At 40.0% G+C, this 25,897-nt stretch overlaps 1 protein-coding gene across 4 annotated transcripts in view; it reads right to left on the minus strand.

The window, feature by feature from the left end:
• Positions 1 to 25,897, minus strand: part of sorcs1 (sortilin-related VPS10 domain containing receptor 1) — a 182,539-nt gene that overhangs the window by 33,556 nt on the left and 123,086 nt on the right. For all 4 annotated transcript variants that reach the window (XR_014800431.1, XM_084930168.1, XM_084930170.1 and 1 more), the window contains exons 5-12: positions 18,413 to 18,486; positions 14,979 to 15,043; positions 12,826 to 12,944; positions 12,548 to 12,637; positions 9,725 to 9,904; positions 7,841 to 7,987; positions 5,219 to 5,321; positions 1,995 to 2,071 (exon numbers count right to left, since the gene is read on the minus strand). Coding sequence is in view for 3 of the 4 variants with exons in the window: in XM_084930168.1 (XP_084786294.1) it covers positions 1,995 to 2,071; positions 5,219 to 5,321; positions 7,841 to 7,987; positions 9,725 to 9,904; positions 12,548 to 12,637; positions 12,826 to 12,944; positions 14,979 to 15,043; positions 18,413 to 18,486 (855 nt within the window). In the remaining variant the exon portion in view is untranslated. The remainder of the gene's footprint in view (positions 1 to 1,994; positions 2,072 to 5,218; positions 5,322 to 7,840; positions 7,988 to 9,724; positions 9,905 to 12,547; positions 12,638 to 12,825; positions 12,945 to 14,978; positions 15,044 to 18,412; positions 18,487 to 25,897) is intronic.

The raw sequence follows: 25,897 nt of genomic DNA on the forward strand, positions 1-25,897 counted from the left end.
TTTTCAGCGAGAGGACGGGAGGTCAGTCGGTTCATTGTGCTCCATATGGCGAGCGGCTGTTTGTTCAAGATTTAACGGGGCACATCGTTGGAAAAATTAATTATCAGACATGAGGCTGTAATATTAATAAATATAACATATTTGCTGCACTGCACGATTGTGTAATTGCAGGAAGTTGATCTTCGCCAACAGCAGTGACTTGGCAAACTTTGTGACTCTTAAATTAAAATTTGTTTGTGCTTGGAAACAAGAACAACTGATCTGATTAGAACGTTGTGGCGCCCGAATAGAAGCCGTGGGGATGAGTTTGTTTCTGAACAATGATGTTGATTTTTTAATTGGTGTTATTTATATGTGGATGAAAATTTAAGGGGTTTTCCTGGCTCTTACCTTTTCTGATGAGGTATTTGATTATTTGTTTGATAAACTTTTAAAGTCAATTTCAAGATTTTGACATTTTTAAAGGACTCTCTACTGTTTTGTTTCATTTCTTCATAATCTTCATCATTGTCTTGATGTTCTTGGGTTCAGTATGGGTATAAAATAGGAGCTCAGGAGTCAATTCATGCTTAGTGTTGGATTAATGTTCAGCCTTGGTGGATGAATGCAGTCGTTTCTTATTTTTTTATCTTATTTTTCTTATTTTTTATTTAATGATGCTTATAGAGTTACTCTAACTTTGCACTCTCCACCTCCAATGTTAACTTTTCCATAAAACAAATCCCAAATTATTTTTGTAACAGTCATTTTGCTAATTGCGTTCTGGATCTCCATCTGAGGGGTAATGTCTGACCTAATCACCTCATACTCATCACTGCACATTGGTTTGTTTACATGTGTGAGGCTTTTTTAAATGAAACTCACAAGCTAAATGGTGGATAACCACATGGATGATTATGATCAGGGCTGCAGGTCATTTCAGACTGACAGCCAGCCATGTTTACTGGAACTGGAGTCCACAGACAAGCGAAATCAAACAGAAGAAGACAGGCGGATGTTCTAATGCGATACACAACGTTCAATGCTCAGGTCCCAACTGCTCACTTTGCCTTGACGTTTTTTGAAGCCAAGCTTAAAATCCATGTTAGTGAATGAAAGTCAGCTCTGGAAATACTTTCATATACACTGTGAGCCGCCTTCCTACACATTGTTTTCACCTTCCCAGAAATCACCCAAGAGAAAAATACAAAGACCAAACAGTCAGTTCTCCAGTGGGTTGGTGAACCACACACACACAGTGTATGGTAAGTGGATCAGCCTGCAACTGTCCTCTATATTTCTGTATTTATCCACCGACATGCAACCACCTCTGGGGGGGAAATAAAGCCAATGCAGAAGTACCCAACACTCAAGTCACTGAACTGGGCCTCTCCACTGTGTTTGTGTTCTTGACAAATAACATGGCGCAGTGCATCCAAGAAGTGAACATTGGAATATTCTTTTTGTTGTTACCTGACACTAATTATCAGATATTTGTGTCTCTGAGATTCCAAAACTAGTGAAGGACACGTTGGCTCGACTTTTATACATCTTTTATATAAAAGTATATGCTAACAGAAAAACATTTAAAATAATTTAAATGAATTTATGAATATTTTTATGAACTCCTTTACTCCTTTTTTCAGAGGGATGGTTATCCACTAGTCTGCAATGACGGAATAACAAGATTAAAAGTTTGAATATTCCATACAACCAAACTATCTCTAAACTTCATATAAAGTGGTGTTAAACTAAAACACGGAGCTAAAGCGTGAGAGGACTCGCTCTGTTTAACAGTCTGGTCACTTGTGATCAGCTGGAAAAGAAAGTAATGTTCTCAGTCAGTAGGAGACTGCAGAAGTTGACAGCGTGTTTCGTACCAACTGTTAAATGTCTGTCAGCTGTTGCCATGTGAAGACTTAGAAGCTTAGATACTTTTTCCTCAAATGTGACACATATGCAGAATTAGTTTACCAGCGAGACATTACAACAGTCCAAAAACAAAGTTGCCTCACCTGTCTCCATGTGTTTCCTGCGTCCGAGGTGATGAACACACTGACATTGCTGGTGGTCAGTTCTGCCCCAATGGAGCCTGGACGTGAGGCCAGTTCACAGAAAGGATAGAAAACAAACTTGATCAAGTGCTTCGAGGTGGAGAGACAGTTTGATGCACAAAAAGGAAATTAATTTCTGACAAAATACACCACGACTTTTACACATTGTGTTCAGACAAGAGGTGGTTCTACAGCAGGAGGCACCAGCTTGCAGCTGCAGACAGTTGCTGTAATTACAGTCCTCTGAAAGATCTATTGTGCAGTGCAACATTTGCCCATACCCCTAAATTAACCAATAAATCCAGATTACTGTATCCCTCGTTCAGCAGTTCTGACCACATTAAGACAAGCTTCCCTAATTCTGTGCAGACGGCTGTAATTGCTTTAATTTAGCCCGTAATTGGCGCCAGGTGGCGGTTTTTCCAGTTGTCCCCTACTCTGAATGCCTCTTGAAAAACAATAGGCTTCACACTCATCATAACATACGAGCTACACGAGTGCTGAATGTTTAGATTTCTGCTGAGCTCCAGTTGATGTTGTCACCATGCTGGTGTGATGTACAGGTGTGCTGTGGATACAGTGCATCTGTATCATGCACGAACAGTGTAATACACTTATAATTCACAGAACTATAATTGTATACGTGCTAATGTTTAGCATCTCCTCTAGCCTCATGTCGTCTTGTGCTTCATGATTCTTTCTTCTTTTAGTGATTGATAATGATTTCCTCGAGTCTTCCACCTTGACAGTGGTTCAGAGTTGGGTTTAATTAAAAACATAAGATTAGGGAGAACTCAGCAGATGTCTGAAAGACGTCGTTGGTAACCAATTAATATTCTAAAATACATGTTTGCTTTTATCACTGTTCTGCTTCCTGTCTTTGAAAGTTATAAAGTCTCCAGTTTGGGGGCTCGGGGTCCCATATGGCACTACGGGCGGTCGAAATAACAGATTTACTTTCATTTTGACTTCAAAAGACAAGCAACAAATGCTGTAATGAACAATTTAGAGTTGAGATGAAATCTTGGGATGCTATTATTATAAAGGTCTCATTTTCTCTACCCAACAGTTCTGTTTTAATGTGCCACAAACTGCACTGTAACCCAGACATAGAAAATAAAGACCTACTAGATCTCCTAGCCCTCACATTGCACAACTTATGAGCATAGAGTCTTGCAAAAGTACTGTAGTCTACTGCCTACAAATTCCACAGGACTCCAAACAACAGTGACCATGTGACCATGTGGATTATAGTCCAGTTTCCTGCTACTGACCAATAAATGAACTTGTAATAGCAGTTAAATCTCAGCTAAATAAAGGCCCATTAAATGTTGATCCCTTATCCTACAGTGAGCTCAGTGTTTGGTCTCACTACTATAAAGGCTATTTTGCTATAATACTGTCTAAGTATTATAGCTGTCTAAGTGTATATACATAGTATATTTATGAGACTGTATATTTAAGCAGAAATATCCAGTCTCATCCCAGCTTTCAGCTCAGAGACATTCCCAAACATGCCAAAATCTCATCAGCATGTCCTGGTTCTGCCCTTGGAGTTTCCTACCAGTAGGGCAAAGACGGAAAATCTGACCTAAACCTATGGTAGTGGCTTTCCCCTGCTCCCCTCCCGTATGAGCTCTTCACCCTCTTTATGGTAGAGTCTGGGCCCTCTACAGAGGACGCTGTCCTGTTGATACTATCCTCAATCAGTCATGACCCACAGCTTGTGGTCAAACATGAGGATAAGAGCTGACCAATAAATCGACAGCTTTGCCTTCATGCTTTTAACCACAGAGACTGGACCAGTGATTGATCGCATCAGTAATAATCCATCTGTCAACCTCCCACTCCTCTCTTCCCCCACTGATGAACAAGACCACAAAACTATTGGAATGTTTAAAAGCCCATCCCATGTCACATTGTGAATGGGCTAATGTTCATAACATAACATTAATTAATCACAAGTGTATGAATAGACTCAGTATCAATAAATCATTTTAGCTTTTAATGTGTCTTTCAGCTCATGGACTTGATGACCCTACCTTAAAGCTAACCTTTCCTTATAACTCTGTAAAATGAGATTTTTACACAATGCCACGATGTATCCCATATCATCTGCCACCTTTTTACTAAGGCAGAAAAAAATGTAAAACTGAGATAATCATTCAGAACCCAGGACTTTGAATAAGTTTTACTGTTTTAGGACTATTTCCCAACATTTTTATTCCCAAAATAACTTCCAAATGATGGTCTGGGACAGAAAAGAAGAAATGAGCGAAGAAGAAACAAGTAATCATTCTCATTCATTTTCACCATTCTGTAGCTGAAATAATGACATAGACTGAAATAAATAAGTTAATTGTTTTACTCCCAAATCAGTGAAACCGACTTATCCCACAGTGGTTCATAAAGGTCATGGCATTCATGCTGGTAGGGTAAACTTGGCCTTCTCCAGACACCCGAGGCCGGTGCCTGCATGTTATTGACAGAGCTGGTCCACACGGGAGTAAATATCACAGGTGTGAATCCACCTGGGGGCTGCTGATGTCACATTACCTTATTTTTTTCTTCACAGTGAATCAATTAGAGTCCTTGCCTATTTTTCACGTGTTCTCAGGAACAATGCTGCTCTGAGGGCTTTTTCTGTTGTCAAGTTATCTGTTTGCGTTTTAAGGTGAGCTGATGCCAGCATGTCGCATGCTTGCGGGAGTGATGTACCGATGCTAAATGCAACAAACACTACAGTGCAACTGCATAGAAGAAGTCATGGAAAATGCACAGAAATGATTAATAACTAAGAGAAACAGACAGATATCTTAAAGTTAACACAGAAGAAAGAAGAAAAACAGCATTTCTTAATCACTAATGTCTTTGCAGTTTGGAGGCTCTTTCATGTTACCTTTGCTGTATACTAAAATCTAAGCAAACCATAGAATACCTTACTTTATTAACTGAATAATGCACCTGTTGTTGACTTTCCTTCTACAACCCTGGCAAATCAACAACAGTGAGCACTGGTTAGATGTTTTAACCTTTCAGTCAAGGGCTAAAAGTCCTTCTTTCATTAAATAATTTAATGACAGATAAAAACATGAGCTTTGTCTTAAAGAAAACTCCTCAGAAGTCCAAGAAGACACGAAGAATGTAGATGACGTGCTGCTCGAAACATATTCCCTCTCACCCACCTGATGCGACAATGATCCCCGGCGCCGAGTCCCTGCTGGCTATGTTTCCAGATGTGTAGGGATTTGCAGACACGTGAAGATGGAGATGTAATGAACAGTACGGCTACAGAGGGGGAAAAAGAGAAATCAAAAACTCAGTTATTAAAAAAAAACCTCCAAAAGATGCTTCTGTGCAAAACTGCTATTGCCTCAACGTGGATCGGCAACCCTCCCAAGTCTTAGGTTTTATCACAAACACCATTTCCCCATTGACTGGCCTCACCATTAATTTTGATTGGGTTAACCTTTACAGACACAATTCTCATTACGACCCAGCAAAATGCCACTGGTGCAGGCCATGTTGTGACGGGCTGTTTAGAGGTTTATTAAAACTCTGACATTTCCTGACAAATGACTGTATAATATGGGTGGAAGGCGAGGCATGCCACTGAATCGCTAATTGGTTTATCAAAAAAGGTGATTATTTCTGTACATACAGTCATTTCAAGAGGACATATGCGAAGGTGTGCTACAGTGACACCAACTGTCAAACTGTTGTCATCTAGCGACATGTATTAGTTGAAGGTGATTAAAGTGAGCCGTGCTCATCCGAAACTTGTACTGATGAAGCGTCTAACCCTCGTTCTTTGACACTTGTATATTTTGTTGCTGCCACAGACACTATAACAGATGGCTGTAGCTCCTCCTCGCCATGACGCACCTATGGCATCTAAACGAAGCATTTGTTAAACCTCACAATTAGCATTTCAACGGCTGCCAAGTAGGTTCTTTTAGAGCCAGAAACCATCAGATTTGGTCCAAGGGTTGAGTGATCTGCTAGTCTTAGCAGTCTGATTACCATGCTGCACTGACCAGCTGCAATGGAGGGGCACAGATACCTGCTGGAAATGAGTGTAGACTAATAAAAAACTAGAATTTCACTAACTGAACTAAAGCACAATTTGGTGTGTACCACACAGTAGGTCATACTTTTCTCAGGTCACTTGATTTTAATAATCTTCTAAAAGCAATCAAAACCGCAAACATGGTGCAGTGGTGATCAGCTCCAGTTATCAGTGATGAGACCTGCCAGCATCAACCAGCCCTGGAGGTTGCCACTTGGTTGCTTCTTAATTAACACAATGTTGTTAAAATAACAATGTGAGCAAACTTGTGCACAGTCGTGTGCTTTTCGAATATCCCTCTCCTTAACTGATCACCACCATTATTGTCTGCAAGGCACATCTTTTGGCATTTCTTAGCATTTCTCTGGTCTTTACGTCTGACGTCATTAGCCGTTTCCGGGTCCAAACTCCGCTTTAGGTCCCAAAGTCAAACGAACACTGCGGCATCACTGAGAGTTACAAATTGTCTAAATTCTTCCATCTTTAATAAAATGATCAGCACTGCTGCACTACTAGGTGTAACAATAAAGTTTAACATCCAGGCATCCATGAAAACAGGATTTATGAAGTTTAACAAAGTTTGAAGTTAGCTCGCTAGGTATGTAATCTTTAGATGGAAACATGTTCTGACTGAGGGATTTCTGAAAAATTAAAACGTACAGCTCTGCTATCACTTCTGACATAAATGAAGACAGAAAACTAAACAGCAGTGACATTTGTAGGGTTTCTGAAGTTGGGCTAGCTGGTATATAATGATGTGCTACGTGGTGGCTAGCTACACAGCTTTAGTTAGCATGACATAAACACATTAGCACAGTGAAGCTGGAGGATGAACGCTAATTTTTTCCACTCGATAAAAGTTAACATGAGGGTTCCCGATGGTTAGGTTAGGGACAAATGCAATCGCATGGCAGGATGCTGTAAATGGACCAAACTTCAGTCAGGAGAACAACTGAGATAATCCATCCACAATATGAGGTTAGTCATTAATGTACTGCTGCAAGGGCTGGGCTGTTGTTACATCGTACGGGTTTAAAAACTGAGATTTTTTTTAGGTTCTTGTTCAGATTAAATAGAACAACCGGATACACAATCTGTACTCCATCCACTGACTGACTTCATCTTTGGCCTCTGTATAAATGTCTTGCTTTGCTATGATTCTTGCAGAAGTGGTTCTAGCATCTAAGTTTGCTGGAGTATTGACATAACTCTACAAATGCTCAGGACTTTTGTGCTTTCTTTACCTAGCTTTTCTCTTTGAGTCACTGGTTTTGCAACTTTTCATTTAACAGAGAAATACACAAAGAGGTAAAGTATTGAAAAGAAAAATGGGCTACAAGAAATAAGCGGTTTCCATTTTCAAGGGTAGGTTGTTTACTTGTAATTCTGAACTTTACTAGTGAGTGAAAACTCCACTAGAGTATGAGAAGCCTCCAACTTTCTAGAGGCTCTCAGGAAGGAAGGCAGATAAAATACAGAAAAGCCTTTCTGTCTGACAAGTCTTTCTCTGTGTGTTTCTTTAAATGGGAGGTCAGCTTATTGGACTGAATCAAAATGGCTGACCTTTCAGCTGAGCAGCCTCAGAGCACTCAGCTTTGACGGGCGCTGCTCTTTCCGAGCTCGGGCTCTCGTTGCTGCTGGGATCAGTCAACTCCTGTCAAGGCCTCTCTTTGATGGAAGCGCACACATATAAAAAAATATATGAACGCATCTCGCTGGCAGATGCAAAGAAACTCACCAGCACACAGTGAATGCTGTTGCCTCTCAGGTCTTTGCTCGGCGCCTGCAGTAACCTCCAGTCTCTGCCTCTGTTGTAGGTGATGTACGTCTTCACTTGGTTGTCCGTCCTTTTGTTGGCGAGGAACATTCCTTTTATTCCCGCTACCTGGAGAATCAGAACGGTTCACGGCTTTATGTGAAACTCGGACAGACTTTATTTGACCAATAAATATGATTACTTACCTATTTTCAAGCCACGTTGCCGAAAACGATCGCAACGCATTGCAAAAGCAAATCAGACACTTCAAGGAAACGCAGCCTACTTCTGCATTCCCAACAAAAACCAAACACAGTCACAAACCCTGAGTGGGAAATGATCGACTGTCTGGAGACTTGTGAATAATCGATGTGTGTCTTAAATGAATCTGACTCCCTGTTGGAGACCTACAGGACGACTCAGGGATACTGAATTGAGTCTGTGACAGTGGCATCAGGCAATGAAACTCCACTTTAGTAATTGACAGATACTTCAATCTCGCTTGGAGGAGAGATTTAGCACATCGTACGTTTCGGGTGGCGACCCCAATCAAGACAGTAGATTCGATTCTATTGCTCGGGCCACAGCAGACATGAGCGGCATCACCAAGGGCTTAATTATTAGATTCGCAGATATAGTTCTATTCTACGTTAGACTTAAAGCATCGTGAGTTCCACAGAGCCTCAACACCAGCTCATAGCACACCTTCTGTTTTTGGATTTGGTGTGTTGTGCAAAGTGATCTGCAGTTATTAATCAAAGGAAGAAATAATCTCAGGCTCCTAAAAATCTATATGGCTGGCACAATGCCCTTTTGCCTTTGTTGATGTCAGCACTTTGAAGCTGTTTCATATTCACACAACGTGCTCTGAAGATTGTAGGCCTACAGCAGCAGGGTTCCTTTGCAAAATGACAAAGCAAGTACATTTCATCACGTCTGCCTGCTAGCTCCAAAGTATTGATCAGCGTTCGTAATAAACCTGCAGGCCGCATGCTCATCTAGCAGGCCTGCTGTTTAAAAACAGAGAATTGTCTAAAATGAATACTGCAGGCTCCAAAACTAAAGCTGAGGTTTCTTCATTTGTGCGACGTTCCTGCTTCAGACACGGAGTTTATTTTCCTGTGGATACAGCATCACTGGTCCTCCTCAGTGCTCTTCACATACAAGGTCTTAAATAATCAGGCCCCATCTCATCTTAATGACCTTGTAGTACCATATCACCCTATTAGAGCACTTCGCTCTCGCTCTGCAGGCCTACTTGTTGTTCCTAGAGTATTTAAAAGTAGAATGGGAGGCAGAACCTTCAGTTTTCAGGCCCCTCTTCTGTGGAACCAGCTTCCAGTTTGGATTCGGGAGACAGACACTATCTCTGCTTTCAAGATTAGGCTTCAAACTTTCCTTTTTGCTAAAGCGTATAGTTAGGGCTGGACCAGGTGACCCTGAATCCTCCCTTAGTTATGCTGCAATAGACGTAGGCTGCCGGGGGATTCCCATGATGCATTGAGTTTTTCCTTTCCAGTCACCTTTCTCACTCACTATGTGTTAACAGACCTCTCTGCACTGAATCATATCTGTTATTAATCTCTGTCTCTCTTCCACAGCATGTCTTTATCCTGTCTTCCTTCTCTCACCCCAACCAATCACAGCAGATGGCCCCGCCCCTCCCTGAGCCTGGTTCTGCTGGAGGTTTCTTCCTGTTAAAAGGGAGTTTTTCCTTCCCACTGTCGCCAAAGTGCTTGCTCATAGGGGGTCATATGATTGTTGGGTTTTTCTCTGTATCTATGAAGCGCCTTGAGGCGACTTTTGTTGTGATTTGGCGCTATATAAATAAAATTGAATTGAATTGAAATTGAATGTTTTTTTTACCTCGTAGAGGTCGACCATGACGTTTCCCTCAGGGCCCATGCTGCTGACCACGTTCTCCAGAGCCAGAGTGTAGTAGACCCCCGAAGTGTCTGACACATACAGGTTGTAGGTTTCATTCTGGTTCCACTCCCTCACAGCCGCGACGACACGGTTTTCATCCGTACTGATCACATGCAGATCCTGGTAGGAGTAAAATGATATCACAGACCCTTGTTACCCCGGCGTTTTTATCTTTACAACTTATGTTTGTGCTGTTCTGTATCATACAATAAAAAGTCTTGACAATAATAACAAATTGACATATACACCATGTGGACGAAACACATTACACCTCAGACATGGGAACCCATGCATGAAGCTGCTGGCACACTGTTTTTGTGCCGATATAAATACCAGAGGAGGTTTGGATCCTTGCAGTCACTGAGCGTTTGCAACTTCGTTACAAGTAATGCATTCCTGTAATCTGATTACTTTTTCAAGTAACGAGTAAAGTAAGGTATTACTTTGCAAAAAAAGTAATTAGATTACTGTTACTTTCCTGTAAGCATGCTGCGTTACTGCGTTACTAAACCGTGATTTTGCTTGTGAGAGTGTCTCATGACAGTGACGTAAGCGTTCATGGTAACAGACGTGTACAGATCAACAATGGATAATACGGAGTACAGGAGAGAGTACGACCATGCAGCGTTTAAAGCGTGGAAGTACTGACTCTCTAAAAAGGGACAAAAACATTAGCGTCAGCTGTTCACTCTGTGTGGGAAGAAAACTTCTTTCTACAGCGAAAAATTAAACTTCATATCTGAGCGAGCTGCCACGGGAATGTGACTAAACACAAAACATGATTTTATTTTATATGATGGATTATGCAGGAAATAGGTTTAAATAGTAAAGAAATTTCTTCAAGTCACAGACAGTTACATATAATTTAATTTTTGCTTGATGCAAGGTGCATAAAGTTAAAAGATTAAAACTAATAAAACAAGTTTTAAAAAGAGACTTTTTCATTTGATTACATTTTATATGATGGATGCAGAAAAAATAGAACTGGGCTGTTGTTTTATTACGTATTCAGGCTGTGTGTCAAGTAACTAAGTACTAAAATAAGTAACCAGTATAGTAACAGGATTACGTTTTTGGAGAAGTAATCAGTAATTAGTTACTAATGACTTTTTTCAAGTAACTTGACCAGCACTGCTCAGCACACAGAGTCTGCTCTATAACTTACAAGGTCTGGCACTTCATGGATGAGTTGCTGTAGTTCCTAAACAGCTGCACTTTGCAGCAATAGCACCTACAGCTGATGGCGGGAAATCTACAAGCGAAGAAATGTCACAAACCGACCTGCGGCAACAATTTCATCCCATTACAGTCTCACACTGAAATTCAGTGAGATCTTTAGAACGATGCATGAAGACAGACTGCGTGGGTCAATGCTGGACTTTATACACCTGTAGCAATGGGAACGCACACACCTGAATTCAAAGATTAAAAGGTAGCGCTCAGGACTTTTGTATTTTTTGTATTTGTATCGTTAACTCGCTGTCTTATTTTGCAAGAAATATCTCCGAGTTACCATAGTGACCAGAAAGCATTAAGGAGCAGAGAGGAGGATGTTACTCTTAATGTTGTTGGCGCATTTTCAGGAGGATGCTGCTAATAAAGTTACACAATTACACAGTAATTTCGGGTTTATTATTATATTAACAAAATACCAAAGTTTTTGTCTCGGTCGTATCATTTTATTTTGTTGTATTTATCCGCGACACCTTAAAGGCCTTTATTTATGTGGTGTTATAAGCAATGTGTGAATTTGGTGATAGGTTTTGGTGCAGTACCATATTGCCCTGTGTCAGTTCTACTATATAACTACAATGGGAAACAGCCATGATCTTATAGTGATGCACACAGACTTACAAATGGTTGTTTTAACAGCAAAGTACAATCTTTAATAGTAACATCATAATGATTAAAACTCCCTCTCTTTAAAAAGCAGTTTAAATGTTTGTTAATATCTTGACAGAGACAACAAACAGTTTGTATTCACTGTATCTACTGTCAACAGTAAGCTTCTGTTCAGTGTGCTCCCGACTCCTCTGTGCATTTTGCATATTGATATTTTTGTTCATTGCTTTTATCCAATAAAAGTCAACATCCCCTCTTTATGCGTGCTCTTAATATCATCATCAGCTTGAAATTACACTTTAAAAGAACATTCATTTACTGTAATTTGTAATGGAAATTTGTAAAGGCTTTAATTTTCCTTTTTGAGGCAACATGATCTCTTCTATGCTAATAGAAATGTAAATTTTTAGTGTATACATATTGTTCTCACCCTCCTGCTGGGCTTAATCATATTCATTAATCAGAATCGCTTCACGTTTAGCATTCATGTATTTCCACTAAGAGGATACAGCAATCATTAAGACTATGTCGGGCTTATTGGGCAGAGTTATGCAGCTGAGACCATGCTGTTTAGTTGTGTGCTTCATCTACCTCTGACTGTGCCAGCAACACCTTGCAGTGAGCTGGCAGCAACCTGGGCGCCCAGAGCTTGATTGAATAAAACATGTTTAATTGTCAACAGGGACGTGACAAGCGAGGCCACGCGCACATGGAGCAGCATGGAATAACAATTCTGGAAACGCTGCGAGAGCTACTTTTGCCCTTGATTCGCCCATAAATAACAGAAAGAACACAACACGGAGCCGGCACGATCTGGAGCGTTACTGAAAGTTTCGCCTTCGTATTGAACAAAGTTTAAAGCCTATTTTTCCCCCTTAGAAATGAGAAAAAAGAAAGAAGCCAACGAGGTATATTTGTTACCTTGGGCAGCGTATACTTGGGCAGCTTCATAGGGGTGAAGACATCTCTTTTAGCTGACACGTAGTAGATTGGCCTCCCCCCAGTTGACACCTTAAGGTGAGCCAAAAAAGTTTGTAGACATTAATAAAGCAGACAAAGGATTTTCACACGTATAGCTCAACTAATAGCATCTCTCTGTAAGAATGACCTTGACAAATTCCCCAGAAAACCCAACATCTTTTCTCCTCCACACACTTTTCTGTAATATTTCTCACTGAGCAAACTGGACAATTACCTACCTGGACAAACACATACTCATCTTGCACCACCAGAGAATTGGGGTCAATGTAGCCGGGGAATGGTTTGCCCTTATTGGCGTCGGTGCAGTTCTGCAGCTTGCAGGTGACATACAGCGCCTCTGCTCCGACACACACACACACACACACACACACACACACACACACACACACACACACACACACACACGTCAAGCCCTGGCATCAGCAATGGTATTAGCCAATGAAGAAAGGCAGCCTTCACCCAGAGCCAAGCAGCCTCTTTTGGCCCCTACATTACTCGTGTCAATAAAGTGGTCCCAGTAAGGGAGGAGCTGGGTGGAGGGGAAGACAGATGACCAGAGAAGCCAATTGCTTTCTTTGCCTTCAATCGCAGCGCTGGGAGAGAGCCTGTCCCCACACGTTAGCCTCTGCCAAATATGTGCCGGCTCCCCCCATGCGCGCATGATCAATAGTGATAGTCTCTGGCTGTGCGACTGTAACATCTGACACGATTGATGTCTGCTATGCATGTTTGGATGATTGGCTTTCCCTTACTGTATTGGCCTCAGAGAGGTGCCATACAAACTCTGTGAGATTGAAAAAACTAACTATAATCATTTAAGTGTTAAAGAGAGACTGAAACGTGGTTAAAACTGAAGTGGCAAAGGCCAATATATCCTGACTTTAAGTTCTTAGTAACACCAATAAAGCTAGATCGTGTTTTTTAACTTCTTTAACCTCCTAGGACCTGGCGTCCACATATGTGGACATCACATTTTGGGTTATTTAGACCAAAATACTCAATTTTGCTCTACAAGGGCCTGATATCCACTTACGAGGACATTATACTGCCACTGTTCTATCGAAATTTTATATGAATATCCTCACATATGGCTCTCATTTTTCTTAGAAACAAAGATTAGGTAAAAAAATCTGCCAATTCTTAGTTTTTACTTTCATCAGGTCCCAATCAGCCCAAATATCAAAGAGAAATTAAAAATGCATGCCGTGGAAGAGTTCGGGTCTTAGGAGGTTAAAACTGAATTTTATCCGTGAATTATTTTTCTTGCAGAAAAAAAGATTAAAGAAAAATAGCTCCAGCAAATAAATAAGCATCAGTTTGTCTGACAGATTGTGGAATAAGAACAGGCTCTTACTATTTTTTGTACAAACTTTTCCCCCATTTTTCCACTTTGGACTGAAAATGAAAAACCAATGACAGTCCACCCAAACACGTATTTTTACATGAAACAGGAAAAGAACAAACGTTGTTTCGGTTTATAAGAGTAGGAAATAAAAGGCCAATCTATCTCACTTTCAAAAAAGTTGTTTTTTATTTGTATTTTTTTGTTTGTTTGGTTTAAACTCAAATAGATCCGCCTCGATGGCAATGATGCAATTTTGAGAAAGAAGGGAGGAGTCTGTGGGAGTGGTGATTTATTAATACAAATCACAGATCGTCCTCTGTGAAAAAAAAATAGCAAGAAAATTTTCAGAAAGCTATCACAATGATAGTTATCTCAACAACAGATAAAAATAAATCAAGTCATATCTGATTTACTGAGTTACCTTTGGGGTTCAGTACTGAGCCCTAAAATCTTATGTACATAGATTATATCTGCAGGGGTTTTAAAACTATTCAAATGTACGTTTGTTTTAGAACATGCTGTTTAAAAGAGCAGATGCTGTAAGTTTCTGTCTATACTTTTTTTTTTATCAGTAATTTGTGCTCTTTGCATTTAATTCAATCCTTTTCTATATTCATTTTTATTGGCATTTTGGGTTGCTGCTGAAAATTGCCGAAATTTAGGGAAAAATATTAAAAATATAAGAACAAGGAGTCGCTCCCAGAAAAGTAAAATTAAACAAGAGAAAATGAACCCCAAATATCCCAGTGTTCATTGTCATTCAGGACGAAGAGTGTTTCTTTATACTTAAAAGAGCCCCCCTGAGCTAAATCACTTGCTTTTAAAAGCATTCTAATATATGCATTACTTTTCCGTCCGTTGTCATTGTGTGCCCCCCGACTCGGCCATTTCCGCTGTCCCTTCGTATTACCCTTCAATGGAATTGTCCACACAACTCCCAATTCTTCTCTACTTTAGCACAATGTTCACGATACAGTACAAAGACGGCGGAAAATGGAGCACCGGACTCGGAATTCAATTACTCACGTCCTTCAGTGATGCTGGTTTCCAGGTGAATTAAGCCCGGCTCTTTGTCCAAACCCATTTTCGACCTGAAAGGCAGACAAATGTGTTTCAGGAACATCACTATTGGTCTTTTGCCTTCGGGCAGATGTCACCTATGGCAGCTGCTGTCTAAGACGAGAGATTGCGTGTTGCAAAGTCAGACAAATTTATGACGACGGATAGGTTAAGTCAAGCACTATGACAGTCGTGCTAAACATCAGCAGGAGCTGGCTGCAGGAATTACCTCATCTTTGTCTTCACTGTGAAAGGCAGCTTAACTTGTAAAGGGAAAAAGAGGGCCTCAGGTTTACTGTGCGATCTAAATGTTCAGAGTCCCCACAAGGTCCTTTTTCGCCCAGAAAAATGGAGGAAGATGTTTCCTGGCATCATTAGGAGAGGAAAAGCCATTGATTTTTCGCACTACAGTAGGGATGCCCGCAGATGGAATAGCATATAATCATTGCGGCATTAAATATGTATTAAAAAGACTGGGGGATCAGAGGAGAAGCAAAGGCAGCACACACAGAGGGGAGAGAACGGGGGAGAGAAGCTGGGAAAGAGGCTGTGTCGACAGGTAGAGCGCACACACAAACGAGGAGGGAAATAAAGGGGAGTCTGTGTGAAGCAGACACAATGAGAGGCAGAGACCACTATATCGTTTAATCATTATTATACTTATTGGTAGTATTGGTAATTTCCCAGATGAAACGCAGCTGTGAATAGCATGGCCTAGTTATCTGAGCCACATTTCCATTTTCACTGAATAATCCATTCAGGTACCCAGGAACAGTGTGAGACGGGCACAGAAGAAGTGGATGGTTTGTTTAAACTTGTGTATTTTCAGTGATGGCACACCTACAGCGGGGCGTCTGTATGTATGACACTCGTTTGAACAGCTGTGTGGCCTCTGAAGCGACTCAGAACAGGCATGCATAAAAACGAGATGCAGCCATCGCCTTGCAAAAGTATATCGCATACAGGCAGCTCTGCACGCTTTTCACATTTGTAATGTCACAGGCAAATTGCACACGTTAAGCTCACAAACTTATTAAATGTGGCCAAAGTTAGAACGGCGTGTGGCCAAGTGCTGCTCAGGTTTACCAGAAAACGAAATGAGATTACACTCTTGGTGGCTATGTATATAACAGATATAAGCTCGCTCTGCAGCCTCATTACCAGGACTACCACCACACCTACTGCACAGCGAGCGTCCCAAAATAGAACTCTGACAGCTTCTGCAGCATCAGCCCTTCAGGCTCCCTTCACTCCTGGCTGCCCAGCTCGTTACTACCCGACGGTTCCTCTGCAGTTAGTCGAGGTGAAAGCTTTTTGTTACGTGTTAGTTACAGCACAGAGGGCAGACGTGCTAGATAACACCGAGTTGGACAGCAACTGTGGGGCGGTGGCAGTGAGGCAGCGAGGGAAGGCCAGGGAACATTGTAACAATTATGAGAAGATGAAGCAATGCAGCAAAGTTAAGATGACAACTTGTGTTGCTGGTTAAGGCCCGCTGAAAGAAATTAGTAGATTATTTCAGTTGATTTCATCTCAGTGGACGAGAAAACTTTCAGATTCACTCCAAACTGGTTCTGAAGCCTTTTTTCATGACTGAACTCTGTGGGTCACGCGGAAGACGATCAGGCACGTCAGACACATGAATAATGGAAATCTTAAAAACCTCTCTGGCTCATATTAAGTAACAGTAACTACGTTATTATTGTGGTAACAAGCATGGTAAATAGTTATTATGCCAAAATCAGGAACACGTTTATCGTTACTGGGATTTAGATAGGCTCGGTATTCGTTACTTTATGTGTTGCGTTTGACTTATTTCAGAAATCGGAACACGGACCTGGGAATAATGTCACACTTGAGTAAACGGCGTTCTGGTTAGCCTCATCAGAGAAGTCCAATATGGCGACGCCCTTGAAAACGGTTGTTTTGCTAGCCCTCTACAAAAACAAATTACTACTAAACACATATGCAGCTCCTCTGCAGTCTGGAGTTACCTACATCTTCCTACTCGGAAGGCAGAATTTCCGAGATCCAAGTACAATTGAAAGCACCACGACTGCAGTTTCTGTGTTGGACATAAAAAGCGCACGTGACACTGTGATGTAGGCTAGAATCCTGGCAGCAGTCGACGACGGTCCAGGCGTGGGATTTCTCTCGTGGAAATATGCACATTCAGTCAGGGAAGCAACACATTAATAAGAGAATTCTGAGTAAAACCAAAGTTACTTTCCCTAGTAACAAGTTACTTTGAAAGTAACGAGTAACTGAGTTACTTTTGATAGAAGTAACTAGTAATGTAACTAAGTTACTAATTTAAAGTAACTTACCCAACACTGTTTATATAGCACCAAATCACAAGGCCTCAAGGACTATTGTAGCTTTGGATTAATTCTATTTTTTCTCAAAATGCCTCGACTACGTTACTTGAAAGTTGACTTTTTCCTCACGTGACGATTAAAAAAAACCAAAAAAAAAAACTTTAAATCATGTACAGTCATGTGAAAAAGGTTTTTTAAGGTTGTATGCATCCCAACAAATTCACAAAAACTACATCTCTGACTCTGCTTAGACATGCAAAACTGCCTCTGGGCAAACCACAAATCTTCAGACAAGACCAAAGTGGAGACGTTTGGCCAAAATGCACGGCGCCAAACCAACTGTCAGCACGACGGAGGAGGGCTGATGATTTGGGCTTGTTTTGCAGCCACAGGACATTGGGCAGCTTGCAATTATTAAGTCAGTCAAGAACTCCTCATACTAAAGTATCCCTGAGTCAAATGTGAGAAAAATAAAGCTTGACTGAAAACAATTATGCAAGAGTTAAATTGACAGACCTTAATCTGACTGTGGTGAGAGCTGTGCATAAACAAAGGCCTGCAAACGTCAATGAAATGAAGCAAGGTTAAGGAAGAGAGGGACAGAATTCCTCCACAATGATGTGAGAGACTTAGAAAGTCACACAGAAAATGAACAAGTTATTCCAGCTACAGCTGATTCTACAGGAGTCATGTAGTGCAATAGGACTGCAAAAAACGTTCCTTTTCAGATGATGGTGTGTCACCGTAACATAGAGGGCAGACAACATGCTTGAGCACAGTTGGACAGCAATTATATGGTTGGTGGGGGAGAGAAGGATTGTCACAATTTCACAGACATTAAACAATTACTAAATATGGATGAGTTGCATGTTTTTCTCCTAGAATATGAAAAATGTTATCAGCTGGCTGGTTTGAAAAAAATAATATATTTTGAAAAATTTACAAACACTATAAATAAAGAAATATTCGGGCTCGGTTGGATGCGTTGTGCAAGCCAATGCTGCAATTTGTAAAGAACAAAAACCGTTCTGCATCATGGCTGATTTAGGAACTATCCTACACTATCGAGCGCACCGTACGTACCAGTAGAAACGATTGGGAGCCACTCGCTCGTGCACCAGCTGCCACCTCCGTCCAAACTCCACCGAGCTGTAGAGCTGCAGAAAGACAACCAGACATGAGTATTTCGTCACATACATCTTAACACTTGATGAAATTGACCGTTTTATATAACACTGGCCTTTTTCAGATCACGAGCTGTGTTTACTCTTTACTGTGGGTTTGTTTTCACACCTTGATTTATTCGTCAATTTAAGAGCAGCAGCGTAACGAGGAGTGGGAGACGAGCTTTCTCACAATATCTCGAGTCGAAGGTACTAAATTAGATTAAAATTTACATAATATTCAAACACTGCAAATGAATAACATGGCTTAAAAACATCTAGCAGTCTAATCACTGTCTGTCTTCCCACACGGCTGTGCGTTACTAGAGAACTCTTACAGAGAATTTTTTGCCATGAAGCCATTAACACAATGAAAAACACGATAAGAATGAAATGTGTAGGGTGCAGCTTTTCATACGCTACAGAAATGTGCCTCGCTGTAACAAGCCTGCAAATTGCAGCGACATATGAGATATGAGGAGCCAAAGCATAGTGGGTGGTCTCCATACAGACGTTATTCACTGGTGGGTAAATCGCTGGAAGCTGAGATTTTATCGTTTACACAGTAAGCATTGAATACATGTGAAAATCTGTGTGTAATGCATCCAGCTGTCCACAAAGGAGTCCCCGAGTGTCTCCATTCATTCCAGACTCACATCCACTGAGAACTGAGAGACTTCAGCTTATTCAAGTTGTGTTCTTCAAGCAATTATGGAATTACTGAAAGACTAATTGACTAATTATCTGTCTTCAAGATACAACGTATTACACTGAATTTGTGATCTCGGCACACTGATATTCTAGATTTTGTTCATAAAGTTAATGATCTGTTCTTCAGGAATAACAGCAGTAATAATACCAGTGGTATCAGTGTGTGTTTGTATTTTTCTTTACAAATCCCCACTCGCCATGTGGGCGGTCTTTACCAGCAGAATACATTCAAAACCTTTCAAGGTGTCACGTTTACAGTAGTGACGGGATTTCCGGCTCCTTTTAGAGAACCGGCTCTTCAGGTTGTTTTGTTGCTTTAATTAATTTATTATTAACAACAATATAAAATTATGCACAAAAGGAATTACTAATGTAAAAGAAACGTGGTTTTGTTTATATATGTTTATATATAAATATATGTGGTGGCCCCTAGAGACAAAACACATACAAACTCCAAAACACATTTCTAGTGTTAACTGAACTTCCAAAGCAGAGCTACTAGATCACTTAAATTACACAATTGAAAGCATATGTGTATTGTTTGTGTATTTATACACAAGCACTCATATATATTCAAATAATTTAAAAAAAAAGTTCATATACCTGTTACTACCACACACCAAATCCGGTCGTTGGTACTTGCTGGCTTGTGTAGCCACTAGGTAACAAAGCTCAACACTGCGCCCAGCATCCTGGAGCACTTCTGTTGTGTTTTGTACGTGTTTTGAGTTTTTATGTGCTTCGGGGTTTGTATGTGCTTTGTCTCTAGCGGCCACCGTAAATATACTTTTATTTATTCACTCCACATAAAATGTAGTAAATAAATCATATAATACAAAAACCAACTATTTACTTTTCAACTTTTAACTATTTAAATTTTCAGCTTTTTCCTTTTAAACTAATTTAAAGTGAAACAACACAAAACACTGCAAACCACAACACAATTAAATATAAATTCAAATATGAAAACAAAAAGAACATGTACATTCTCTGTCATATGGGCCTGCATGAATAAACTTTCTGAATCCTTTATCATCTGCAACTGAAAATAGTTGTGGATGATTACTATACCTTTCTAATGTGACGTTGTTGTCCCTGGCTCTCTCTCTCTCTCCCTCCCGCTCTGTTCCTGTGCTACTGCAAGTGTAACTACCGCCCCTCCCCCCTCTGCCCAGTGCAAAGCACAAGGCTCGCATGCGGAGTGAAGCGGAAAAAAAGTGCGAGAGAGAGAGAGAGAGAGGGTGAGAGAAAGAAAAAAACCCCCACAGCTCCAAATAAGCAGCCAGATCGTGTCGTTCATGTCAAAGACCCAGCTCTAAGAGCTGTTTAGTTCAAGACCACACATCACTAGTTTACACACAGAAAGATGACAGGCGCACACGCACACACTACCACAAACATAAATAATGGGATTTTATTGTACCATACCGCTGTGTTAACCAAGAATCTATTTGCAAAAGGAAGTTATTAAAGTTCTAATTGTTTTGGCCTAATGGTATTTCATAACTAATTTGACTGTTTTTAATTTGTTTTTTTCATATTCAGTTTCATACTTCACAATGATGTTTTTATGTTATAAGCTTTTTCATGACAGTAATGTTGTCTGGATCTGCTGCAGATGATGAGTTTGAGATGAGGGAAGTGATGGAAAACGGTGGGACTGCATAACTCATCAAGGAGGTGCTCACGTTTAGGGCGCAATTTGTATTAGACATGCTTTTTTTGTAATACAGTCTTTTAAATCTATAGTCTTTAGAATTATGTATAATGTAATGTATTATGTAGGATAACTGGATATAAAATGCTTAAATATTAATATTATGGAAAAACATCTCCCAACTAAGAAACATGTTTCTCATATTTACAGTTTATATTAAGGAGAACTGGTAATTAGAATTAAATGCTATAATCACTGATAATATATGGGAAGCAAAACCTGTCACAAGGTATCTTATATACCTAATAAAGAACTATGCCCTTGGAGAAAATGTGGGGAAACAGCAGATTATTCACATATTTGTGGGGATTGTCCAATAATTCAAGGATTCTGGAAAAGAATCAAAGAAGAAACAGAAAATCCTACAAGTTAATCCTCCATTAAATTCAACCTTATTTCTTTTAGGAGTTATGCCTAGAGAGGCATATAGCCCAGACAAAAAAAAATCTACAGATACTCCTATTGATAGCTAAGAAAATGATAACTGTGAAATGGAAACAACCAAGCCCACCATTCATAACACAACGGAAACAGAGACTGAAAAGAGTTCACACAACGGAGTGAATGACAGTGAGCGTCCACCAGAGATGAAACTGTGTGACCAGAAACCTGGTGAATGAACAAGAATCCTGGAATGTTGTAGGGGAGACCGGGGATAGTTGTAACATTTTTTACATTTGTGTCTGTAAATTGGAGCTCTTTTAAGGTAGTGGATTCAAAATGTAATGCAAAGTATTTACATGTCTCTGCTATTAAATAGTGCAGCTATTTTCTCTGCAGCACAATTACTCATTGCATGGTATGGTCTCAAACACAAAGAGCGAAATGTTACAACTAACCCCATAGTCTGGGTTAGTTGTAACATATCCTGGGGTGAAATGTAACACAATGAAATAAGGGTACTGACAAAACATTAACATGTAATCTTTGTTTATTCAACACATGAATGCACTTAGAGCCATTTATGTAGCTGTGTGTGTGTGTGACAGAATGCAGAAATCTAGCTTTTGAACATATTCCAACCCCCCAAAAAAGACAAATTATGGAATTTTCTGCAACTGAATATTTCATTAATTTTGGTTGGTCTTCCTTGAGTTTGGCCTCATTGGTTCAGTGTGCATTGTAACCTACAACTTTTGCACCAACTTTTGAACATAACAATGAAGCTGAAAAAATGTAGTTGTGCACCAGCATCGCAATTCCATTACTTTTTTTCATGGCTTACCTTGGTGTGGTTTGCAAAGTGCTTCAGAAAGATGAGGAAATCTGTTTCTTGCACCCATCCTGATTTATTTCCACTACCAGTACTTCCTACTGGTCCATCTCTGACACAGTGGTCTGCATAATGTATGTGTGGGAACACAAACAGTGGAGGAATTGTGTTGCCAATGGCATTAACCGCATATACAAAGGTGACCAGTGAACCTCTCTCTGCTGATGTCGTTGCCCCAACTTGTTTAATATAAGTTAAAGTAATAGTGTGGTAAGTTGTAACATTTGCAATATTGTTACAACTAACCCAGACTGTTGCTGTTACAACTGACCCAGACTCCTATAGCCATGAACTAGCTAACATTACAGCCAACGGCTAAAACATTAGCACTAAAGACCTATACAGAATATATCCCCATAGACATACAAATAACATAATTTAAGTTTGATGAGTTTAACTGCAAAGCAGATAATGCTATTAGAAATTGAAATAAAGTAAAAAAAACTTACTTTTTGGCATGCAAATTACTTTTTTTCTTATTAAATTGTCTGTGTTTGACAAAATGTGCTGATTTTTCACATGTGATAGAAGAAATGAATTGGGCATGTACAGGATGAATCACATCATTTGAAACTTAGCCCTGATTGGAGAAATTGGAAGTGTTACAACTGACCCATGTTACAACTATCCCCGGTCTCCCCTACTATAAGGTTATAAATTCCCCTTATGATATTTTATTTTATTGATCTTGGTCTGTTTTTTTCTCTTCTGTGGTCCTTTATCAGAGAATGTTAACATTGTGTTTGTTTGTTATCACAAAAAATACTAAATTGAAAGTTCAAAAACATCAAAGAAAATGTTTAAATATAACAGTTTGTAATATGATAATGAGTTGAATTCCTTTTTAAAATAGGCACAAAATATTATTTCATTAAATATTTCATAAAGGCTTTTAAAATCTATTTAATATTTTATGAAGTGGAAGCAGAAATGTCACAGTCAAATATCTGCAGACCTGTCCTTCTTACTGTACCATGAAAACTATGATTTTTTTTTAATCATTTTAATCCTACTCTGACTCTTTATGTGCTATTTGAAATCAAACGTAAAAATTCACATCAATCCAATTTTTTTTTGTTTGATGATTATGCAGGCATCTGTGTGCTGCTTGCTCAGTATATCAACAACCTTGACAGTCTTTTTGTCCCCAAACAACTGCATTCTCTAACAAATCTGTTTACTCTGTAGCTTACAGCTGGAATTTAATGAGCCATGGAACTTATTTCAGTGTTTCAGGCTGGACCTTTTTCCATTTTAAGCATGGCCAGCCATGCAGAATGTGTAAACAATCATTTATTAGTGGATAACAGAAATGTGACTCTGTTTGTTTATATTCATTTATTTTCTAATTGCATATATTTACTCTGTGCTGAAGGGTAGCATGGAGGACTGCATTCAAAAAACATCCATGAGACCGTATCTTGATAGATTATTACTGATGTCAAATCAATGATTGTATTCTGTTTTTGAAAAAAAGTTTTACTAATTACTCTCTAATAGCATTTCACTTTAAAAGCCTTAATTATATGACTATATTGCTCAATATCTTTAAATAAAAAAAAACAGCTAAACACTCAGCATGATGGTGGCTGTAGAAATCAGTGGGGCTTCTGAGACACGAAGCTTACCTGCCTCATCCTAAGTATATGCAAACTATATATTCACTATCGCATCTGGTTCGTGCGCATTCGCGTGTCGAACAGCGACGAGACAAATGGCAAACAGCACGGCTGATAAGATTTCCATGACATCTATGCAACGCTGTGCTAAGCAGATGCCAGAGAAAGGAAGTGGGAGGGGGCAGGAAATCACTCTGACTAATTACCCTCCTACAGCAAGTTAGTATGTAGCCAAGCAAGTGACAGCAACTGTTAAGTTGGGTGCAGGGGGTTGACGCAGTCTTTACAACCTCCAAAGGTCTCTTAGTCAAGAAATTCAACAGCACTGCCAAAAAGGAGGTGAGCAGATTGAAAGAGAAGCACTTTAGGGGTGGAGATAATGCATGTGTGTGGGAGCACAGCTGGGTGGGGGAGGCAGCGAGTGTAAGTGCAAGAAAGAGAGGGGGTTGAGCAAGTCCTGACACCTGTCATACAGCGAGCAAAGAAATGGTACAGACACAGAGCATGAAGTTTTAATATACTGTTTACTACATCATCTGCTGGGTGATGCAAGGTAGGACATCACCTGACAGCGCCACGTTGGTGCTGTTCCTGTGACATCATGTGTCGCTCCACCACCATCAGTGACCAGTGACTGCGTCCCGGCTTTGCTTTCGACACATAATTACCTTTATGAAAGGATGGGTTTTAACCACAAACACGGGCTCTTCTTGAACCTAAGCCTCATAAAATGGGACTAAAATCTGAAAATTAAAACCAAAACCAAAAATGCTGAAAAATTATGATGTTTAATAACAAAGTATCACAGATATGCAGAGTGTGGCAGCAATACCACATGCAGAGATAGACTGTGTTGGTTCCTCCTTTGCTGCTAAACAGACCCGACCCATTAAGGCATGAATCCAATAGATGCTTTTTATCATTTCAGGACCATGGAGAGCACACATGACTGTGTTTTTTTGTGGTGGACAAATTCAGCTGTGTGCACGTTGACACTATGTGACATATACATTTCTAGTTGGTTTTATCCCTTAAAGTACTGTAAGTTTTCTTAGTACAACAGTGCCACAGAACGTGACAATAGAAAACTGTCGCATGGCTTACAGTACTACATTGGAGCCTGACAACCGTTTCCTTCATAAGAACTCTGTACATGTGTATGGCCTATATGTCTATATTTATGTGCTTTCCTGATTCCAATTAACAAGCGGTGCCTGTCCTGTTGATCTGCAGCTGAATATCATCTCTTAGTTTGCAACCTTGTGCTAAATTGCACGGCTCTTGGCAGACGAGGTGTGTCATGTTGAAATGAACTGACCTCACCTGTGTTTAGAAAAACAGAAAAGGTGGTTTGGTCAATCATCCATAAACCTACCCACACCTATCAGCAGCACATGGGATTTGCACTCACACCCTATTTAGTAAATCTGTCCCTACGACTGAAAGGCCGACTGTGTGTGTGTGTGTGTGTTGTGCGCATTGGAAGCATCAGTACGAGTGTGATTTACTTTCATTGTAAAAGAGACAGGCAAGTTCACCCACACTCTGTACATCCACATATCCACGCGTCCACAACAAAGGAGGATCCCTTCATTATTCATCGCAGCTGAAATATTAGACCCAAATGGGCTGAGCTGCAAGAAAAGCATTTTTATTAATGCAGACGGTCATTTTATAGTCTATAAATTCCACCTCTTTTTGTTTCTGCCTCAGACATGCAGCTACTTTCTCCCCACATTGCTTCCTACATTAGATGAGTCAGTGTTTTCTCCAATCTCTAATTTTCAGTTTGTGTGCTAATAAAATGATGACTGAGAAAAAAAGTCAGTGTCAATACTGAGGTTTAGTTCATAGTTATTTCAGTGTAGCTTTCTTTTTTGGACAGTTTTTTAGAAACTCGAGAACTTTAGATGGAAATGAGGAGCTGAATGAATTCACAGCAGAGCGTTCACTCCACTCGTCAAATTGGGTCAATAAAACACAAAAACCTCGGCTCCCCCCGACGGATCGTTAGTAAGTTCAGAGTCTGAACAAAGCTACCGTGTGCTTTAATACAGCTCAGATTAAGTCAAAGCTGTTTCATTT

Source organism: Perissodus microlepis, chromosome 6, assembly GCF_051167445.1.
Source record: "Perissodus microlepis isolate ML-2025 ecotype Zambia chromosome 6, ASM5116744v1, whole genome shotgun sequence".
In the NCBI taxonomy this organism is placed as follows: domain Eukaryota; kingdom Metazoa; phylum Chordata; class Actinopteri; order Cichliformes; family Cichlidae; genus Perissodus; species Perissodus microlepis.